The 19,432-nt window shown below is 39.0% G+C and overlaps 2 protein-coding genes across 2 annotated transcripts; both read right to left on the minus strand.

The window, feature by feature from the left end:
- Positions 1 to 6,407: 6,407 nt before the first annotated feature.
- Positions 6,408 to 10,513, minus strand: LOC117302394 (mite allergen Der f 3-like). The gene is made up of 5 exons (XM_033786327.1): positions 10,432 to 10,513; positions 10,150 to 10,315; positions 9,383 to 9,633; positions 8,457 to 8,596; positions 6,408 to 7,417 (listed from the first exon to the last, which is right to left on the minus strand). Exons 1-5 carry the CDS (start codon positions 10,472 to 10,474, stop codon positions 7,232 to 7,234), a joined length of 786 nt encoding a protein of 261 aa, XP_033642218.1. The 5' UTR covers positions 10,475 to 10,513; the 3' UTR covers positions 6,408 to 7,231.
- Positions 10,514 to 13,810: 3,297 nt separating this feature from the next.
- On the minus strand, positions 13,811 to 17,266 carry LOC117302393 (trypsin alpha-3-like). Its single transcript, XM_033786326.1, has 5 exons — positions 17,179 to 17,266; positions 16,417 to 16,588; positions 15,773 to 16,026; positions 15,325 to 15,464; positions 13,811 to 14,697 (listed from the first exon to the last, which is right to left on the minus strand). The coding sequence occupies exons 1-5, from the start codon at positions 17,219 to 17,221 to the stop codon at positions 14,512 to 14,514; spliced, it is 795 nt and encodes a 264-aa protein (XP_033642217.1). The 5' UTR covers positions 17,222 to 17,266; the 3' UTR covers positions 13,811 to 14,511.
- Between the last annotated feature and the right edge of the window lie 2,166 nt (positions 17,267 to 19,432).

Here is a 19,432-nt window from a genome sequence, read left to right on the forward strand (position 1 = left end):
ACCTCTATTGTATCTCCACCTCCATGGAAAGTACGAACCACGAAGATTTCACAAAGAGCTATTTTTTATTATTTTTTTTTATTTTGGTCGCCTGACACACAAGGCCTGAAGGCCACTTCAAGGTGTGGGCTACAATGATTTTTTCCAGAGGCCGTTGCCACCTACTCCTAGGGCTGAAACAGGGTTACCCCTTTCACAGTCCACACGAATATAGGCTTGGGTATCATCAATTCGAAGCCTGGCCGGTAGAGCAGAAAGCACTACCTCCCCAATTTTATATGATTGATCTTGTGTATTAATCTTATATGCTAAGCAAAGTGTGATACCACAATACAGATCACTGTGGTGATGTTGATAACTCTTCTTAAGAATGTACTGCTTCGTGAAATTGAGTTACTGTATGTTCACTACGGAATTATCAAATAAACAGTAGGATGCATCTCGTTGTTATAATTGGTAATATCCTATATACAAGAATAGTTAGTGCTATAACAACATAGCTTGGGCCCAAAACACAACGAACACAAAACAAAACATGACGTGGAATAATTTTCCTTTTTATATTGTTTTTTTTTGTGTGTCCCTTTTAAGAGTTTATTTATATAGACATCCAGCTGCACGTAAAAGTCACAATTGTTGACTGAACTTTTTTCAAATAAGAATTTATCTAATATTTTGCGAAGAATTGTTTTTTAAATAATAATAATTTAAAAGAACAACAAGTGGAATCAAACAATCTTACTTAAGTTAAAAAAATATTGATAACTGTTAACTACGATCGTATTTAAAAGCGTCTTATATTCACTTTGCCTGCTTTGAAAAATAAGACAAAGAAACGGAATAAAAAGAGCAATGTGCACGAAAACAAAATGTAATAGTAGCTAAAACGAAACGCTAGCTTTGAGTCTTAATACTTGTTAATTTATGAAATGTTTGTTTTGTGCTGAAAATCGGACGTGAAAATTTACAAAAATATGAATTATGATTTTAATGCTTTTCTGCCATACAGCTACTTTAAAAAGACTGCTATAATGATGGTTATAATAATCTCATTTTAAAATTAAAGATGGTTCAACCACAAAGTACGTGGTTCATGTTTTAGATTGGTTTTTTTTGCCACACAGATAATAATAAAAGTGTATCCTAGGAAACGACTCAATCAGGCATCAAATGTCCTTCATTATGGTCTGTGATCAGATTTTTAGTTTAATGTCATTTCTTTCATCAATTAAAGCAAGTCTGTGTAAAATGTGTCCGTCTGAAATCTAGAGGAGCGAGATTTTTTATATATGTTTTGTATACAGCGGCTCGGGTTGGGCTGGTTTTACCATCTTTCCTTGACTTCCTCCTCCGCACGACCCGGTTCAAATCCTACCGGGGGCACTATTTTGTTTGGGTCGTTCGTTCCTATTCCGCAGGTTTATCTTCGCTTCATGTGGCTATTGGCTAAACTAAGTGATCAAGATTGCCTTTTTGAGATTTTGTTGATTAATGAATGAAGTTTCAGAAGAGAATGAAGCCATTTAAAAGTCAAACGAGTGTCACAAAGATGAGAGTGTCGTTCTCACCTACAGCTCAAACAGGTGACAATTATCGTTAGCTTCGACATCTCCATCAGCAGCTTCATGACGAGTTGCGTTGTTCAGCTGACAAACCATCTTCCCTGGACCTTGCTTCATCAGCAGATTGAAGGAGCGACATCGGGGCTCTGATCGGCACGCCTTCCCGCACGACACCACACCATCAGCCCGTAACTCCTTCATGACGTGACCGACCAGACACTGGGACTCAACGCGGCCATCAGGACCGGTCTGAAGGCTAAATACCGGGGTGCTGCTGATAACTGGGAGCTCGCAAACTGCGGAGTAGTTACGGGTGCATACCCGATCATTCCAGCCAGCGTTTTTCATTACCACTCCACAGTCGCCATTGTAAGCGTTATCAGGTTGCCCGTTTATCCAGTTCTTAAAATCTTCAGATTCCCCGTTAAGTGGGCAGAGCTGCCACTCCCCCTCCACCTCGATGTCGTTACAGCCCATCCACAAATCTCCATCTATGTGCCTCTCTTCATGAAGTCGACCGATATAGTTGTTTTCAGCTCTAGAGTTCGGCACTGCAAGGGTTGCTCGTAACTCGGCACAAGTGCGATTTGCTTCAAACCACGTCATTTTGTTTGTCATCAGTAAATAATAACAAGACTCACCAAATCGCTGCCAGTTCAGAGGGCATATTGCTGCCATCTGACGGCCGCAGTAGACGCCAAGAACAAGAAGGAACAAACAAGAGATTTTCATTGTAGTAAAACACAATCTTTAGTGGTCTGCAACTTTACTCAATTTCTGCTTCACTCTGTACCAAAATGTCACAGCTTCTGTGTATGTGTGATTATGACCAACTTGACACTCTTTCAATTGTCAATTTAAAAAACGCAAACACCAACAAACCCTAATCATTTACTATGACTACCGAATATTAGACCTCAAAACATGTGATGATTTAAAGGAGCTGTCGTGTTCGGTAAAATCGATTATTGCGACGAACGATCCTTTCACGAAGCATACTTTCTTGCATATTTTATTTGAAAGAAAATAAAAAACATGTTAAGATGTGATTCGATGTGTCCAAAAAGGCCTTTGTTAAAATTGTTACATTTTAATGGTTTTATTGTTTTTTTATAATCTCGTTGGTATCTCAAAAAATGCCGTCACGAAGTTTCTTTAATCAATAATCCAAGGTTTGCCCGCACAGTTCGGTACGTTATTAATCTCAGTGCGTTGTTAACACGTTCGGTCAGATGGCAACGACAAAAGGTACGTTAATATACGCACCATTACATTGGGCTGTACAGTTATGAACAAAGGTTTTGTTTTTGGCGATAACCGAAAATGCATTCTCCGTCCGCGGCAGGGAAGTTAATAACGCGAAGTGCCTAAAAGGCCGTGGACACTATTGGTAATTGTCAAAGACTAGCCTCCACAGTTGGTGTATCTCAACATTATGCATAAAATAATGAACCTGTGAGAATTTGAGCTCAATCGGTCATCGAACTTGCGAGATATGAATGAAAGAAAAAAACACCCTTGTCACACGAAGTTGTGTGCGTTTAGATGGTTGATTTCGAGACCTCAAGTTCTAAATCTGAGGTCTCGAAATCAAATTCGTTGAAAATTACTTCTTTCTCGAAAACTGTGGCACTTCAGAGGGTGCCGTTTCTCACAATGTTTTATACAATCAACCTCTCCCTATTACTCGTCACCAAGAAAGGTTTTATGCTAATAATTATTTTGAGTAATTACCAATAGTGTCCACTGCCTTTAATTCCCCTTTGCTCGTTGGTTTCACTGACCACTGAGCTGAAGTCCTACACCAGCTCTTATAAGGTTCGTCTCCAAGTTGAAAAAATAGCCGGGTAAGGTCTTATATGAATTGGAAGTCACCTTAATCTCAAAGTGATGAGACGATGTTACACCGCAGACCGAATATTTATGAATAATTCACAATAATGTCACAATCATGATTATAATAATGGTTTGCGCGTAACTTGTTGAAAGTGTTACACGACCCTTTACAAATTGACTTGGTTATCATAAAGAGAATGTGCCTATATCAGTTAACCGAAAGAAAACGCGAAATAAAAAGAAAATACAATAAGCTATAATATTACGCAACGGTGACAATGTGGGTCTAAAAACTTGATGAACCAAAATTGCTAAAACATTATACAAACCTGCATATTATGGCAGAGTTTAGTGGTACATCGGACTTACTTGAATTAAAATGACTACAATTCGGTAGTTTAACTAAAACTTCATGAAACGGCGTCTAGAAATAGCGATAGCCCCCCCCCCCTCCATTGTGAGCTTTCTTACACGGCTGAAGTCAAAGGCAGTGCGTATAAGTACGGTACAAAGTGAGCACAGAACTCCATAACGAGTTTCAACATAGATTTTCTTTGACGATTTATGATAAAAATGAAATACTTTGACTTTGTTTTTAGAAGTTCTGAGACGTCTATATACGTTTTCAAAGCTTAACTACTGCTGCATTGGTTTCGATTTTCTTTTGCAATTGCATTTTCAAGTTATATAGATCTTCGAGTTAGAGTGTCGATACCATCACTTTACAACAACATGTTATTCGATACCACAGTAACGCAATTTGAGTTGTCTTGTTTCAGTTGATGTGCGCACGTGTTTTATTTTGAAACTTCTGTTTAATGCAGGACTCGCAGGCATGCAAAAGAAAATATCATCAACAACAAAAAGGACACATTGAGGAATAATATAAGAGCGACTTGGCAACAAAAAAAGCTTTAAGAATTCAAGCCGCAGTTTGTAACTTTGAATATTGACTCCATATTTGAAGTTGATATGTGAATAATATTATCTTGAATGGTGTCACCCATTGATAAAAAATGGTTATTTGTGGACAAATATTAAGAGTAAATGTAGTTCTGGACATGAGTGATATAATGGGCTTTATAACCAGGCTAGTATGCAACTAAAACTGATGTCCCGAATGATCTAACCACAAAACACTTTATTCCACACGACTATAATGCTGTCATGTTAAGCAGCGCAGTTCCCGTAAGTCATTATATTGTTGATTTGGCATGATTGTTCCGACGTTCCGTGATCTTGATGTTCAAACAGTTAAGAACACTGCGCATTACATCAACTGGTGCAGCGAATATTAACAATCAAAGTGTTCAGTTTAAAGATGAAAAATACACGAACTGCCTTGATATCTCGCTACAGTTCGTAGAAGTAGCACTCTTCTCTTGCCTTCATGTTTCCATCAGCAGCTTCATGACGAGTCGCGTTGTTCAGCTGACAAACCAGCTTCCCTGAGCCATGTTCCACCAGCAGATTGAAGGAGCGACATCGGGGCTCTGATCGGCACGCCTTCCCGCACGACACCACACCATCAACCCGTAGCTCCTTCATGACGTGACCGACCAGACACTGGGACTCAACGCGGCCATCAGGACCGGTCTGAAGGCAGAATACCGGGGTGTTGCTGACTGGCAGCTTACAGACTGCGCATAATTGCCGAGAACATTTGTGGTCGTCCCAGTTTGAGTTATACCTGCTAAACATAGCTGCGCAATCGGCATTTCCACTGTCATCGGGTTGATTTACTGACCAGTTTTCAAATCCAGTAGACCCTCCTTTAAGCGGACATGGCTGCCAATCTCCCTCCTCCTTAATATCATTACATCCAATCCAGAGACTTGACGGTTCTGCGACCATCTCTAAATAACGTCCCCAAATATAGTTGTGCTCAGAAATTGAGGTTGGCACAGCGAAGGTTGCTCGTAATTTAGTGCAAGTGCGATTTGCCTCCAACCATGTCATTGTTTTTGTTATAAAATAACAAGACTCACCAAATCGCTGCCACCCGGGAGGGCATAATGCTGCCATCTGACGGCCACAGTGAACTCCCAGAACAAGCAGGAAAACACCAACGATTTTCATTGTAGTAAAACACGATCTTAGTGGTCTGCAACTTTAATCAACTTCGTCTTCTCTCGATCTCTCTACCAAAATGTCACAGCTGCTGCAAATATTGACACCGGTTGCTCCAATCAAACTTGACACTGTGTTTGTGTATACAGCCACGTACTGGTACTGTGTCTCGCTCGAAATCTAATTGCAATTGCAAGAGACCAAAACAATGAAAGACCAAAGCAGCAGTCCACAATATTGTTCAGCATGATTACCGAAAAATAGACCTCAAAGCACGTGACACTTTGAAGGTGATGCAGGGATGTTTGTTATTGGGAATCTTGATATTTTTTAACAATGCATCATTAAGGGAATAAAGGGGTAGCGACGGCCGTTTAAAGACGGCAGGGTCGGCGGTCGTGTGATACGCCTTTCTTAATATTTATGCATGAGGTACGTCACAATGCTGCAAGTGATGGGGAACGTGGGCCCATAGCCTCCTTTTGGGTAAGAATTATAGACACTGAAAATTCAAGGTTTGAAATATTGGCATGCAGGGGGGGGGGGTGGGGTGGGGGTGTGCACAACCAGAAAAATAGAAAGAAAGAAGAACATAAGATGGAAGTCGATGGCACACAGGTCTCCATGTTTGACTTCGGTTGAATCTTCCTTAATTATTGTCAAACTTGAAATATTCAAAAACTATGTTTTTCTTTTGATTACACTCACTCAATCAGGGAATCTTAACATTTAAATGGCGTCATATTCCAACGGTCATTGCTCATTGTGCCGTACAGTAAGTTCTTGTAAACAGGTGAGATTTGAGTGACGTCTTAAAAATATGTATTGTAGGTGGAAAATTAATCTTTTGTCAAGAAAATGTTCTGACTAATTGCTATATTCCATGGCTGTAGTATTAGCACAGCAGTATACACACAATGATACGGACAATCAATGAAATACAATCAACAGCTTGTTTTAATCTGTATATTTCATTCCCCCTTTATTGGGGTTCATTTAGCCGTTATTGAGAGACGGGGAGGTGGAAAACCCTTGCCCGTACAGAACTTAAAACCTTTGGTGACCACATTAGAGTCTGTACACAAACGCTTTTACACCATCGTACTGTTTCCAACAAACCGTTTATGATAACTAAGTTAATTTGGGGGTGAAAACAATTCCTTTCATACAAATTCAATAAAACAAATCCCAACCCAACCAGGTATCTGTTGACATGATTTAGTTCAGCCTGGTGTGGCTGTTAGCCAAATATTGAGATTTTTGTTTGCAACTCTGTGGATGTGCATGAAGGAGAGGACATTTGATGGATTTTGTAAAGTCAAACAATGATCAACTCATGGTGTATAGTTTGTCATTTCCCGTGCTATTTGCTATGTATAAAATAGAGAACTTTGAACGGGTAATATTTTGAACTTGATTTTCGTTTGGTGGAGTAAACACAATTTGTTGATAAACAGCCTGTTGACACTAGTGGTGGTTTCGCCGAAGAAAACATCAAGAAAACTTAGCCATATGTGGTACAGGTTAGCATGGTTGGTAGTTCTGGAAACTTCATCAGAAACTTACTAAAAAGGGCTACATTATCCCATGCATGTCATAGTTTCTAAAAGTCTCCCTGTACCCCCAAATTGTAACAGTAAATCATTACTTTCGATCAATTTATATTACCATTATGTTTACTTTATTTCTTACAACCAAACACGTTTAAAATAGCAATAGATCAACAAAATGCACAAACAATTTTCAATCTTTCGCAGCTATTTTTAGCAGGTGACGTCACCTCCCGAATTGGCTGATAACCAGTCACAGTAATTAGCAATGCGCATGTAGATGCCAGGATACCCGGGATTGTTACAGCCCCATGTCCAGCTGACAGTCCCTTCTAGAACCACTCCTGGTTTGTGGACTTTGTCATCATAGTTGCTGACCACGGGACTTCCACTGTCACCCTGTTGAAAGGAAACCCAAAAATATTAAAGGCACTGGATACTATTTTTAATTACTCAAAATGAAGTGTTGACATACAAACTTACTCGGTAACGAGCAGTGGAGAGCTGTTGATAATATAAAACATCGTGAGAAACGACTCCCTCTGAAGTAACATAGTTTTTTTTTTCAATGAAATATCTTGGGGTTAGTTTGATTGGATTGAGACATTAACTGCTCATTATTATTTGGTTCCTACCAAACAGCTATCATTCCATCAAAGGCAATAAAGACTAAGAAACATTAACTACTCGTTATTATTTGGTTCCTACCAAGCAGCTATCATTCCATCAAAGGCAATAAAGACTAAGAAGCATTAACTACTCGTTATTATTTGGTTCCTACCAAACAGCTATCATTCCATCAAAGGCAATAAAGACTAAGAAACATTAACTACTCGTTATTATTTGGTTCCTACCAAACAGCTATCATTCCATCAAAGGCAATAAAGACTAAGAAACATTAACTGCTCATTATTATTTGGTTCCTACCAAACAGCTATCATTCCATCAAAGGCAATAAAGACTAAGAAACATTAACTGCTCATTATTATTTGGTTCCTACCAAACAGCTATCATTCCATCAAAGGCAATAAAGACTAATAAACATTAACTACTCGTTATTATTTGGTTCCTACCAAACAGCTATCATTCCATCAAAGGCAATAAAGACTAATAAACATTAACTACTCGTTATTATTTGGTTCCTACCAAACAGCTATCATTCCATCAAAGGCAATAAAGACTAATAAACATTAACTACTCGTTATTATTTGGTTCCTACCAAACAGCTATCATTCCATCAAAGGCAATAAAGACTAAGAAACATTAACTACTCGTTATTATTTGGTTCCTACCAAACAGCTATCATTCCATCAAAGGCAATAAAGACTAAGAAACATTAACTACTCGTTATTATTTGGTTCCTACCAAACAGCTATCATTCCATCAAAGGCAATAAAGACTAAGAAACATTAACTACTCGTTATTATTTGGTTCCTACCAAGCATGCGTCCTTGCCACTGGTCCCCGCACAGAACATGTTATCAGTAATAGAAACACCAGAGTACCAGGAATCACAAAGTCGTCGTTCAACTACCATCACATCCACCTGCATCAACTCCCAAACCAAACTACCATAACCTGGAGCAAATAATACAAAAACAAGTGTCGATGTCTAGCGGTTAAGAGCACCGGATTCAAACTCTGGTGTTTCTGATTAGCAGAGTTCGGGTTCAAGTCCCAGTCGTGACACTTGTGTCCTTAAGCAATATACTTAACCATGATTAATCATGATGATTCGTCCTTCGGATGGGACATAAATAGGTTGGTCCAGTGTGTTGTGAACCAAGTTCTTAATAATAAGATTTATAGTTGGATTCAGTTTCTATCGTAGGGGACAGTTCTCGAGCACAATCCCAAGTAAGTCGTATTTTCAAAGAGACTTTTGGAGGCGGGCTCGCTGGAGCAGTATGTTAAAATGATAGCCTGGCTGCCAAACGCCAACATATATTAATGGGTTTTTGTACTTTTTGTATATCAAGTTTTTGGACATGACATAAATCCTTACTAACTGTGATTGAAGACGTTTACATGTAGAAATTTCAGCTTCACGAGTCGTCAGTCAAGTTTTTGAGGATAAAAAGTGAAAATCACAGAGTAATGTTTTTAGGAGAGTCGCGTAAAATCAATTACGTTGCACATGCTAAATTAGTTTTCGTTTCCTGGGACAAAATTCATTTTTGGTTTTCAGAAACTACAGCACTTCAGCAAATTGTTTTTTAAGGTGAGCTTTCTGTCATCATTATCTTAAAACCGTATAAGTTTATTGTAAATGTTGACATTGTGTTTTGTATTGTACAACAAGCACCCAAACTATTAATTGAGTAATGAAACAAAGAATTTCAAATCATGAAAATGACTTTGTACCTGAAGTACTGCCCCATCCACTGACCAGTAGTGTAGTTCCATCCGCGGGGTCACTGCCCCTCCTAGCGAGTGCAATGGGCTCGACGAGACTGTTAAGTACCGCCTCCTCCTCAAGCTCAATGAGAGAGATATCATCGTCATACGTGGCGGTGTCGAACTTTGGGTGGGGTCGATACGTTCCCATAATTACCTGTGTACCAGCCTGGTTCTTTAGGTCGGTAAACCCGAGTCCAACGTACACGGTTTTAGACCTGTTTAAGAAAAGGAGCACGTCTTGTAAACATTTTTTCTTTTTATGTTTAGTGCTTGGATAAAAAAGAGGCATGCTTTGTCTGCCATTTTGACTCAATCAGTGTCTAGGAATAATTGGAATATCACAAATTTGGACATGACAAAAGGAACACATATTACGAACACATAATATGTTTGTCGGCCATTTTGAATCCAGGGAATGTCTACCTTTAATCATTGGCATATTATAAATTATTTGAGTATAATTTCTTGATAGCCATAACAGAGAAGTCCCGAGGATGCTATGGACGCTCTTGAGCTCTTGATGTTCCCCTTTGGGGTTTTTTCTTCCTCGTCTAAAAACTGAAATGTCTTTGTCTTCTCTACTAAAATTTGGTTAGATGTTTCCATGGGGATGCATTGCCGACTTTATAATTCAGAATCAGTTAAATGTCATTATTGTTTTCTCTACAAAAAGTTGATGTGATGTTTCCATGAGGATGCTTTGCCGACTTAAATTCAGATCTTAGACTTACCCTTGGCTGCAATGGGCAGACGTTAAAACCCATTTCTTGTGGACTAAGACACCACCGCAGAATTGGTCCGAGCCATGGTCGCTTGACATGAGAGCGACCTGATACGGCCGGCTACCTACAGGGGACTCCGTTCCCCCCATGATCCGCTTGGATGGTGGTCGGAAGGCTACCGAGGGAAAAGATCGGACATGAATATGTTTACTTCTGTTTTAATAAAGATGCATTTAAGATCATCTTTTGACGTGAACGTTTCCTAGAACAGACAATACCGTGAATTCTTACCAAATGCCAGTGACAGGCAGGCGAGGAAGGCAGCAACCCTCATGGTGATTGAGATGATGTCTGGTTGGAAATCAGCGAGAAAATGAAGACATCTGCCCGATGTCCTGACCTATTATTGCCGCAATAATTTCTGCTATCAATAATAATAGTTTCTTCATTTGACTGATTAGTTTGTAGATTGGTGATGTACATTCACCAGCTGCGGATAATGAACAAGGAAAGATAACGAAAACATGTCACGTTGCAATAAAACACGAACAATTACATGTGTTGTTTAAAGACAGTGGACACCATTGGTAATTCTCAAAGGCCAGTCTTCTCACTTGGTGTATATCAACATATGCATAAAATAACAAACCTGTGAAAATTTGAGCTCGATTGGTCGTCGGAGTTGCGAGATAACTATGAAAGAAAAAACACCCCTTGTCACACGAAGTTGTGTGCTTTCTGATGCTTGATTTCGAGACCTCAAATTCTAAACTAAACTTGAGGTCTCGAAATCAAATTCGTGGATAATTACTTCTTTCTCAAAAACTACGCCACTTCAGAGGGAGCTGTTTCTCACAATGTTTTATACCATCCATCTCTCCCCATTTAACTCGTAACGATGATAAATATTTTGAGTAATTACCAATAGTGTCCACTGCCTTTAAGACAATAGTAAACTAAATAGGACCAGAAGTTTTGTTGTTTGTTGTTTGTTGTTTGTTGTTTGTTGTTTGTTAAGATGATCTTCTCGTCTAAAGGAACTAGCCCCCCCCCCCCCCCGCGAGGGGATAAATGACTAGCTAGCAATAGCCACTCTCTCCCATACAAACATTAGTTTAACGTCTTCTGCACACATTAGGATTCGGTAAAGGGATTCATGTTACATAGTGCAATTTAACCATATCGGTTGTCATACTGTTAACGCCTTAGTGATGTTTTTTCTTAATAAACCAATAAATATAATAACAGACGACACTACTTTCATAATAGTCGTTGTGAAATCAGCAGTTAGCGTGGGGGGTTCGAACCCACAACCTTGTAAATGCAGTCCATGCAGTCATCAAACCCTGGACTACGGTTATCTTTAAAAAAAAAAAAAAAAAATTGTGCACCCTTGTGCCCATAAAAATGTAATCCTATTATTAGTTTTGGCCCTGAAAGCACAGCACTATGAAGTTTGTGGCGAAACGTCAGGTATAAATAAATACATTTTGTTTTATGAATCCTGTACGTCGGTAAGCATTTTAAATAAGCAAAATATTCTCATAAACAAAATGAATTTAATAATTTTACCGATTTTCTTTTACAGACGCTTTTGTTTTTACTTCAGTCACAGACACACATGTTTTCATAAAGCCAGATAACCCAATTAGATACATAATTCATCCAGACTGGTTTCTGCCAGATATTATCTATAGAGGTTAACCAGGCAGCGATAACACACAAAAAAAAAATAAATGAAATAAATGATATACAAAAAAATAGCAAACTTTAGAAAGTTCATTGATACATGGAAAGTAAAAGATGGATACAAAGTTTTCTTCTTCATTCAATGTTTGGTTAGGCTTAAAGTTCATTAAAATGTTTGTTATCACACAATTTATTTTTTATTATTGGGAAATCGCGCGTAATAAACTCATCTTTGAGTAGGTTTCATCATGGAAAAAAAGTCAACGGAAAAGGAGAAAATTTCAATTGAAAATTAATTTTCATGCGTTAGATTGTTCTGAGAAAAACTGTTTCTTATTTTAAACAACCATTTTATATACTTTTTTGGGGGAACCTGGTTCCTTATTACCTCGAGTTTATGAGAAAACATTAAAGGGAAGGTACACCTTTGGTAATTGTCAAAGACCAGTCTTCTCACTTGGTGTATCCCAACATAAGCATAAAATAACAAGCCTGTGAAAATTTGAACTCAATTGGTCATCGAAGTTGCGAGAAATTGATGAGAGAAAAAACACCCTTGTTGGACGAATTCGGGTGCTTTCAGGTAGGAATAAAAGACTTCTGGCTAAGGGTCTTTTAATATTTTAGTGAGAAATTACCTCTTTCTCAAAGTCTATCCTACTTCAGAGGGAGCTGCTTCTAACAATGTTTTATACTATAATCAACAGCTTTCCAATGTTCATTACCAATTCAGTTTTTAAGTTAATATTTGTTTTGATTAATTACCAAACGTGTATACATTCCCTTTAAGGTCTAAAGAAATTGCTGTCAAACATTTATTCTCTGTTAAACACTATCGCCGATTTGTGTATGATGAATAATATTTTTTACAACACGATCAGCGGCAGTATCTATGGAGGTGGTGGTGTGGGGGAGGTTGCCAGAGTTGAAACTTAAACTTAGGAGAGCAAACATCAATCTAAGATCTTTGATTTTGCATTTGCGGACTTAGATCACAGTTATTTTTACGCTCACTGGTGATCGTGAACATTACGGTTAAATGTTGTGTGTGTATATTGTTATATTATACACAATCCATTCCCGCCAGCTAACCGGTCAAACATGACAAACAGCTCAACAAAATACCATGCAGAACAACAGCAGGATATGGGAGCGACAATAATAGGATGTTCAAGACAAAATCCTATAAACGTGCTTTAGACTACACTGTGAACTCCTTTTCCATATTATACATGGGGACTATGACCGGCTCTACAAAAATGGGTATTAAGGGACATAATAAATAAACTGAGTTACATACACAGCTGTATTGGTGTTATTATAAGCTTCATTTTGGTGTAGGTTTGAACCCTGTGGCATTTTGCGTTCTGGAAATATACTGATATTTTGCATATTTTGGTGGCGGAGTATACACTCTTACCACTATGAACAAACAGACACCCCAAGACCCCAGCAAACTAACAAACACCCCAACTAACAAACACCCCAACAAACAAACAAAAACACTTCGACAACAACAAACTATGGACAACGTCTGAAGTTAACATGATTCTACTCTCTTTTATTTCTGCCATCATAATTGCAAGTTCGCACGAAGAATCATTAAGTTTGATATTATGATCAAAGATAAGGTAATCTTAAATTTTTCTGCATCATTATAAAATCCAGAAAATAATGTGGCTTTCAACAAAGTGCTTATGACAAGGAACATCACACTGTCTTGTGTACATTGTCTCGAAGATGTTACACGATTGAAAAGGCGAACTTGAGATGTCAGTTCTTGAGGATACCTATATGAACTGATAGTTCTGGGTCCAATTGCATGGCTCTGCTTTCCGTAAGCAAATAATCGGCGTATACGGAAGCGGGGAATTATGTGCTTACGGCAAGCGTATTTCACGGGTTAGCGGCGAATTTTGGCTTCTGCGTCTGCGTACTCCACGTTACTAGGCATTCTACGCTTTCAAGGATCGCGCAGAAATTCGGCGCTTGCACGTAAGCGGGGAATCGTGATCGTAAGCGCAGAACTCGGCGGTAAGCAGAGCCATGAATATGGGCTCTGTACAGTAGCAGGGTAAGGCAAGTGTACTCGTTTTAGGGTGTCACACAGTTATGAAAGTCAGTATGTAGAATAATGTGTCAGTAATAATGCAGTATATAGCTGTCTGCTGCCACCAAGTGTCCCAAAAAGTATCATGATTGTTTCAGCAGTTTCAATATCACGTGGTGGTAACACTAAACAATCTGGAGGCATTTTAGGGAGACTGTTGGTGAAGGCAGAGACCTAGGCCGTGTCCGAAACGACGACTTCGGCTACAGCTACGGCTAGATCGCGCGCGTCTGCCTATTCTTCAACACTGGTAGACGCGCTGATCTAGACGTAGCTGAAGCCGAAGTCGTCGTTTCGGACACGGCCCTACTCTCTTAAGACAAGCTCATTGTTTAGGAAAATGCTATGTCTGCTGCCCTCTTGCGATGGCTTATAACAGCCGCCCGGTCCATTATACAACAATTTAATTGCTTTTTAATTGCTTATAAATACCGATTGTCATTGTAAATCGTGAGAGTAGCCATGGTAACAAACTGTTAATTCGTTTAGTGTTAATTGAAGATATTGACCAAACTGTCAATGAAGTAGTCGATCAAGCTGTCGGTTGAGCCGTCGATCAAAGAGGTGATGGTCTAACATGTTACGTCATTATTGGTCGTGGTTGCGAACCACGCGCAGTAGTTGGAAGGTCGAGCGTAGACACCTGGGTATCTAGAGTCGGCGCAACCCCAGCCCCAGCTAACAACCCCTTCAAGAACGACGCCATCTTGGTGAGCTTTCTCGTCGAAGTTACTGACCATCGGTCCACCACTGTCACCCTGTGTCAAATAATGGTACGGGTCAGGAGATTAGGAGATAAAATCAGGCATAAGGTTGGGTGCGTTCGATAAGCTTCTCTGGGTCGACCCCGCAGTGCTCACTCGGTCGAGCCCCTGACAAGAGCTAATCGAACGATCACACTCGCCCCCAAGTGACCCACTCCACAAGCATGGCACTGGGGGCTGACCCGGGTGAGCCCCGTCAAAGCTAATCGAATGTACCACCGGGGCAGGGTCGACCCAGGCAAGCTAAACAAACGCACCCTTAGTGTTTGGGTGTCTTGCCTCGTCTTCCACCTCTGGGACCCCGGTTTGAATCCCACTGGGGCACGGGGATTGGAATATTCTCTAGGGTTTCCTCACACATCTAAAACTGAAATTTCTTCACCATCTTCTCTAAATTCTCGTTTAGCTCTAATAAGAGCGTTCAGAATATTTATCCAGATCCGGATCCGTAAAACATGTTGGTTGAGAGGGAGGATACATCATGCCTTTGATATTGATTACATAACTCGGGAATATACTGAGAGTTTACAGTTCTAACACACATCGGTGTATACAGGTAAAACCGAAATGAATATTCTTTGCCCCCGATACAAATTTAACATCTATTGATTCATAACTTGCCTGACAAGCGTCTTTTCCTGCGGAAGCTGCACAGATCATGTTATCCGTAATTGTAGCACTATCATACTGTTTATCGCACTGAGCCCTGTCAATACCATCCACAACAACTTGTCGAAGTTCCCATCGGGGGTAACCACCAGCTGTTGGATGAACAAGTGAATATCACGTCAAGTTAAGTGTTTACGTTATAAACTGTGTCATGAACGAATTTTGACATTTATTTTGACTTTTCTTTAGTGTACAATTCCGTTCCCGTTTTAGATGGGGAAACAATAATGCAAGTTGAGTACACCTTAAGTGTAATTAGCATCAATAATATTATAGTATTGGAAATCTTAAAAAAATATTGGCAATGTCTAACTTATAAAGTTGTGCAGAGTCTTTGTTCAAGTCACGCCCCTTAAACATGTCACAGATGACGTCATTGGTATAAAAATAACATACTTACACTGAGTGGAGCCCCATCCGCTGACAAGGAGTTTGGTGCCTGGTGCTACGTCACTTCCAGCCTTTGCAATAGGAATAGTCTCTATTTTGGGGGTTAGGGTGACGGATTGGTGAAGCTCAATCAAAGCGATGTCGTGGTCCAAATTTTGTGCGTCAAACTTAGGGTGTTTGTGCCATGTACCTTCAATCGCTACACCTTCAAAATCGGTGTCTGCCAAGTTGTGCCATCCCATGCCAGCGAACACAGGCCATTGGCTATGAAATGAACATACATCATATCACATACATTATTAATGCAAGTATCCATGATTGTTAAAAGAAACATTACAGAATTGGTTTTGCTAACAAAAACAGTTGCTTGCAGTGAGAGCATGTTATGCACCACACGAGGTTTGATTGGGATTATGTTTGGTTTAAAGCTATTAATATAGGCCCTATACAGTAGAAATTGCCTTTGCTCTCGTGCTTAGAAATACACTATTAAAACATAAAAGGACATTCCAACCCGTCTACATGCTGCATGTTAATTTGTCACTTAACCACCCCCAACCCACCCCCCCAAAAAAAAACAACAACAACAACAACACACACGCACACACACACACACCCAAGTCAAAAAAAGTATAAATAAAACACTCAACATACTTGACACAGTGGGCTGCGGTGAGAACCCATTTAGGGTGGACCAAGGTGCCCCCACAAAACTGGGATTCTCCTTTTTCGGTGTATGACAGAGCCACCTGAAAGGGGCGGCTCCCCCGAGGTGCTTCAACGCCACCAACGATGAGTTTCCTTGATGAATAACTACGGGGCAATGCTGGAACGAGAGAAAAGAAAATAATAGGAAAAACAAACTTTCTTTTTGATGGCACTAAAGCACTATTATTGCCAAAGAGTATTTTATGATCAACATAGCAGCTCGATTAAACAGTTCCACACCCTTGAGAGAACATCATACTCTATCATTACTTAAGGATTTTCATTACCGATTGAAGAAAAAAAATCCATTTTAAAACTGCAAATGCTTGAACAAAACTACTCCTCGATATATTTCGACTTTACTGTCACATTACACTCCTCCACGATTTCGTCGGTCCACACTTGACATCATTCGCTTGAATGTTCCCCGAGCAAACAAAGTTCTAGTCCAGCGATTTGGAACAACCTCCATACTGCCATTCTAAGAATCTGTTACTCAATCTACATTTCGTAAAGTTCCAAAGACTCCCCATTGTATGTTAGTTGTTTTCATGTTCGCTATGATCTTGATGAAAAAGCGCCGTATGACTTTGAACTTTTATGATCTTCCAACCGAAGGGATGGTTTTAGTGATTGAGTAGTTTTAAGCCTACTGCACCCGTTGTCGAATTGAGTTGCTACAAACCATAGTTTTTGACCATTTCTTACCTAAAGCCACCGTGAGGCAGGCGAGGAATATGATGATCTTCATGACAGTGGAGCTTCTGCTAACTTGGAGTTTAAAAGGTCTTCAAGTTATAAGAGAGAGCTTTGCGTGAAATGTTTGGTGAGTGTTCCTGGTTTATATTGACTGGAAAGTAGATCAACATTGATAGCACGTGCGAGTTAAACAGCTGAACAGGAAGAGTGCGTTTGTTCCTGTTGATAATAGTTATTATTTTTGTACTTTTTATCCAGTTGTATTTATTTACATAGTTATTTATTTATTTCCTAAACTCGTGACGGCAAAGCTGACGTTGGTGTTTAGTAATGAAGCATATACATGGCGACGCAAGGGTGTCCACGGTTTAATAGTAGGACTGAATTGTTCCAAACCTAAAATGCATTAAATTCATCTGTCCTCCTTTTTATCGCCAGACACACACGGCATGAAGGCCACTTCATCAAATTGTGGGCTACAATCTATTTACGTCCATGACCGTTGCCACCTACTCCTGGGGCCAATTTCATAGAGCTGCTTAAGCAAAAGTTTTGCTTAAGCACGAAAACAGCTCGCTTATTTTACACATGTTACTGGCCAAAATGTTATGCCATATATAAATTGATTGTGACTGGTATTTAGCTGTTGTTCACTTAGCATACACTGTAAAAAAAACCTGTAAATATACAAGTTTTTTGGGCAATAAAATTACAGCAATGCAACGTTTTTTGGGGGCTGACTGAGTTTTGCTGGTAAATAAACACCAAGTTGCTGTTAATTAACATTACGACGTTTATTTACATAGTACACTTTTTTTTTTACGGAAATGATCCTGAAAAAACGGTCTGCAATTGAAAATAACAGTTATAACTGTAAATTTCAATTGTAGGCCGTTTTTCCAGGATCATTTCCGTCAAAATACAGGTTTCCCGTGCGTGTGAAATAAACCTGTAAAAATACACTGTAAAAATGACTGTAAAATACATGTTTTTGGGCAATAAAATTACAGCAATGCAACGTTTTTGGGTTTGACGTAGTTTTACAGGTAAATAAACGCCAACTTGCTGTTAATTAACTTTACGACGTTTATTTACATATTTTTAACAATGAAACTGTAAATTTAAGTTGTATGCTGTTTTTTTCAGGATGGTTTCCGTCAAAATACAGGTTTCCCGTGCGTGTGAAATAAACCTGTAAAAATACACTGTAAAAATGACTGTAAAATACATGTTTTTGGGCAATAAAATTACAGCAATGCAACGTTTTTGGGTTTGACGGAGTTTTACAGGTAAATAAACGCCAACTTGCTGTTAATTAACTTTACGACGTTTATTTACATATTTTTAACAATGAAACTGTAAATTTAAGTTGTATGCTGTTTTTTTCATGATCGTTTCCGGCAAAATACAGGTTTCCCGTGCGTGTGAAAAAAAACCTGTAAAAATACACTGTAAAAATAACCGTAAAATACAAGTTTTGGGGCAATAAAATAACAGCATGGCAACGTTTTTTTGGTCTGACGGAGTTTTGCAGGTAAATAAACGCCAACTTGTTGTTAATTAACTTTACGACGTTTATTTACATATTTTTTACAATGAAACTGTAAATTTAAGTTTTATGCTGTTTTTTCAGGATCGTTTCTGGCAAAATACAGGTTTCCCGTGCGTGTGGAAAAAAAAAAACACTGTACAAATTAACGTTTTTTGGCAATAAAATTACAGCATGGCAACGTGTTTTGGGTCAAACGGAGTTCTGTAAGTAAGTAAACGCCAACTTACTGTTAATTAACTTTACGACGTTAATTAACACACTTTTTACCCTATAACTGTAAATTTAAATTGTATGCTGTTTTTCAGGATCAATTCCGTAAACATACAGGTTTCCCGTGCATAAACCCTTAGGGCCTATGTAAAAATACTCTGTGTAAAAACATCTTATTGGGGGGAGGGGGGGGGGATCAAAGAATGGCAACACTTTGTGGTCTGACGGACTTTTGCAAGTAAGTTAACGCCAACTTACTGTTGTTAACATTACGACGTTTAAAATAACAGCGCACCAACGTTGGTTTGACGAATTTTGTTGATGACTGTAGACTTTCTGCTAATAATTAACACACCGTTTATGCCATAATTAAACTGTAAATTTAAATTGTAGCTATTTTTATGAATTTTCCCGCTGTCAAAATGCATTGTTTCCCATTCAAGAAACCTGCAAGGATGCCCTCATATGTCATCTGAATATCGTCTCCTCAATGTTTTTCCC

Source organism: Asterias rubens, chromosome 18 (assembly GCF_902459465.1).
Source record: "Asterias rubens chromosome 18, eAstRub1.3, whole genome shotgun sequence".
In the NCBI taxonomy this organism is placed as follows: domain Eukaryota; kingdom Metazoa; phylum Echinodermata; class Asteroidea; order Forcipulatida; family Asteriidae; genus Asterias; species Asterias rubens.

Excerpts from the sequence above, each read along its gene's own strand:
- LOC117302394 (XM_033786327.1), bottom strand. The coding sequence starts at position 10,474 with ATGAGGGTTGCTGCCTTCCTCGCCTGCCTGTCACTGGCATTTG. Across the intron at positions 10,316-10,431 it reads CTGCCTGTCACTGGCATTTG|CCTTCCGACCACCATCCAAG; the intron begins GTAAGAATTCAC and ends TTCCCTCGGTAG. Across the intron at positions 7,418-8,456 it reads GTGGCAAGGACGCATGCTTG|GGTGACAGTGGAAGTCCCGT; the intron begins GTAGGAACCAAA and ends TCCTTTCAACAG.
- LOC117302393 (XM_033786326.1), bottom strand. The coding sequence starts at position 17,221 with ATGAAGATCATCATATTCCTCGCCTGCCTCACGGTGGCTTTAG. Across the intron at positions 15,465-15,772 it reads CGGATGGGGCTCCACTCAGT|CTGGTGGTTACCCCCGATGG; the intron begins GTAAGTATGTTA and ends TTCATCCAACAG. Across the intron at positions 14,698-15,324 it reads CAGGAAAAGACGCTTGTCAG|GGTGACAGTGGTGGACCGAT; the intron begins GCAAGTTATGAA and ends TATTTGACACAG.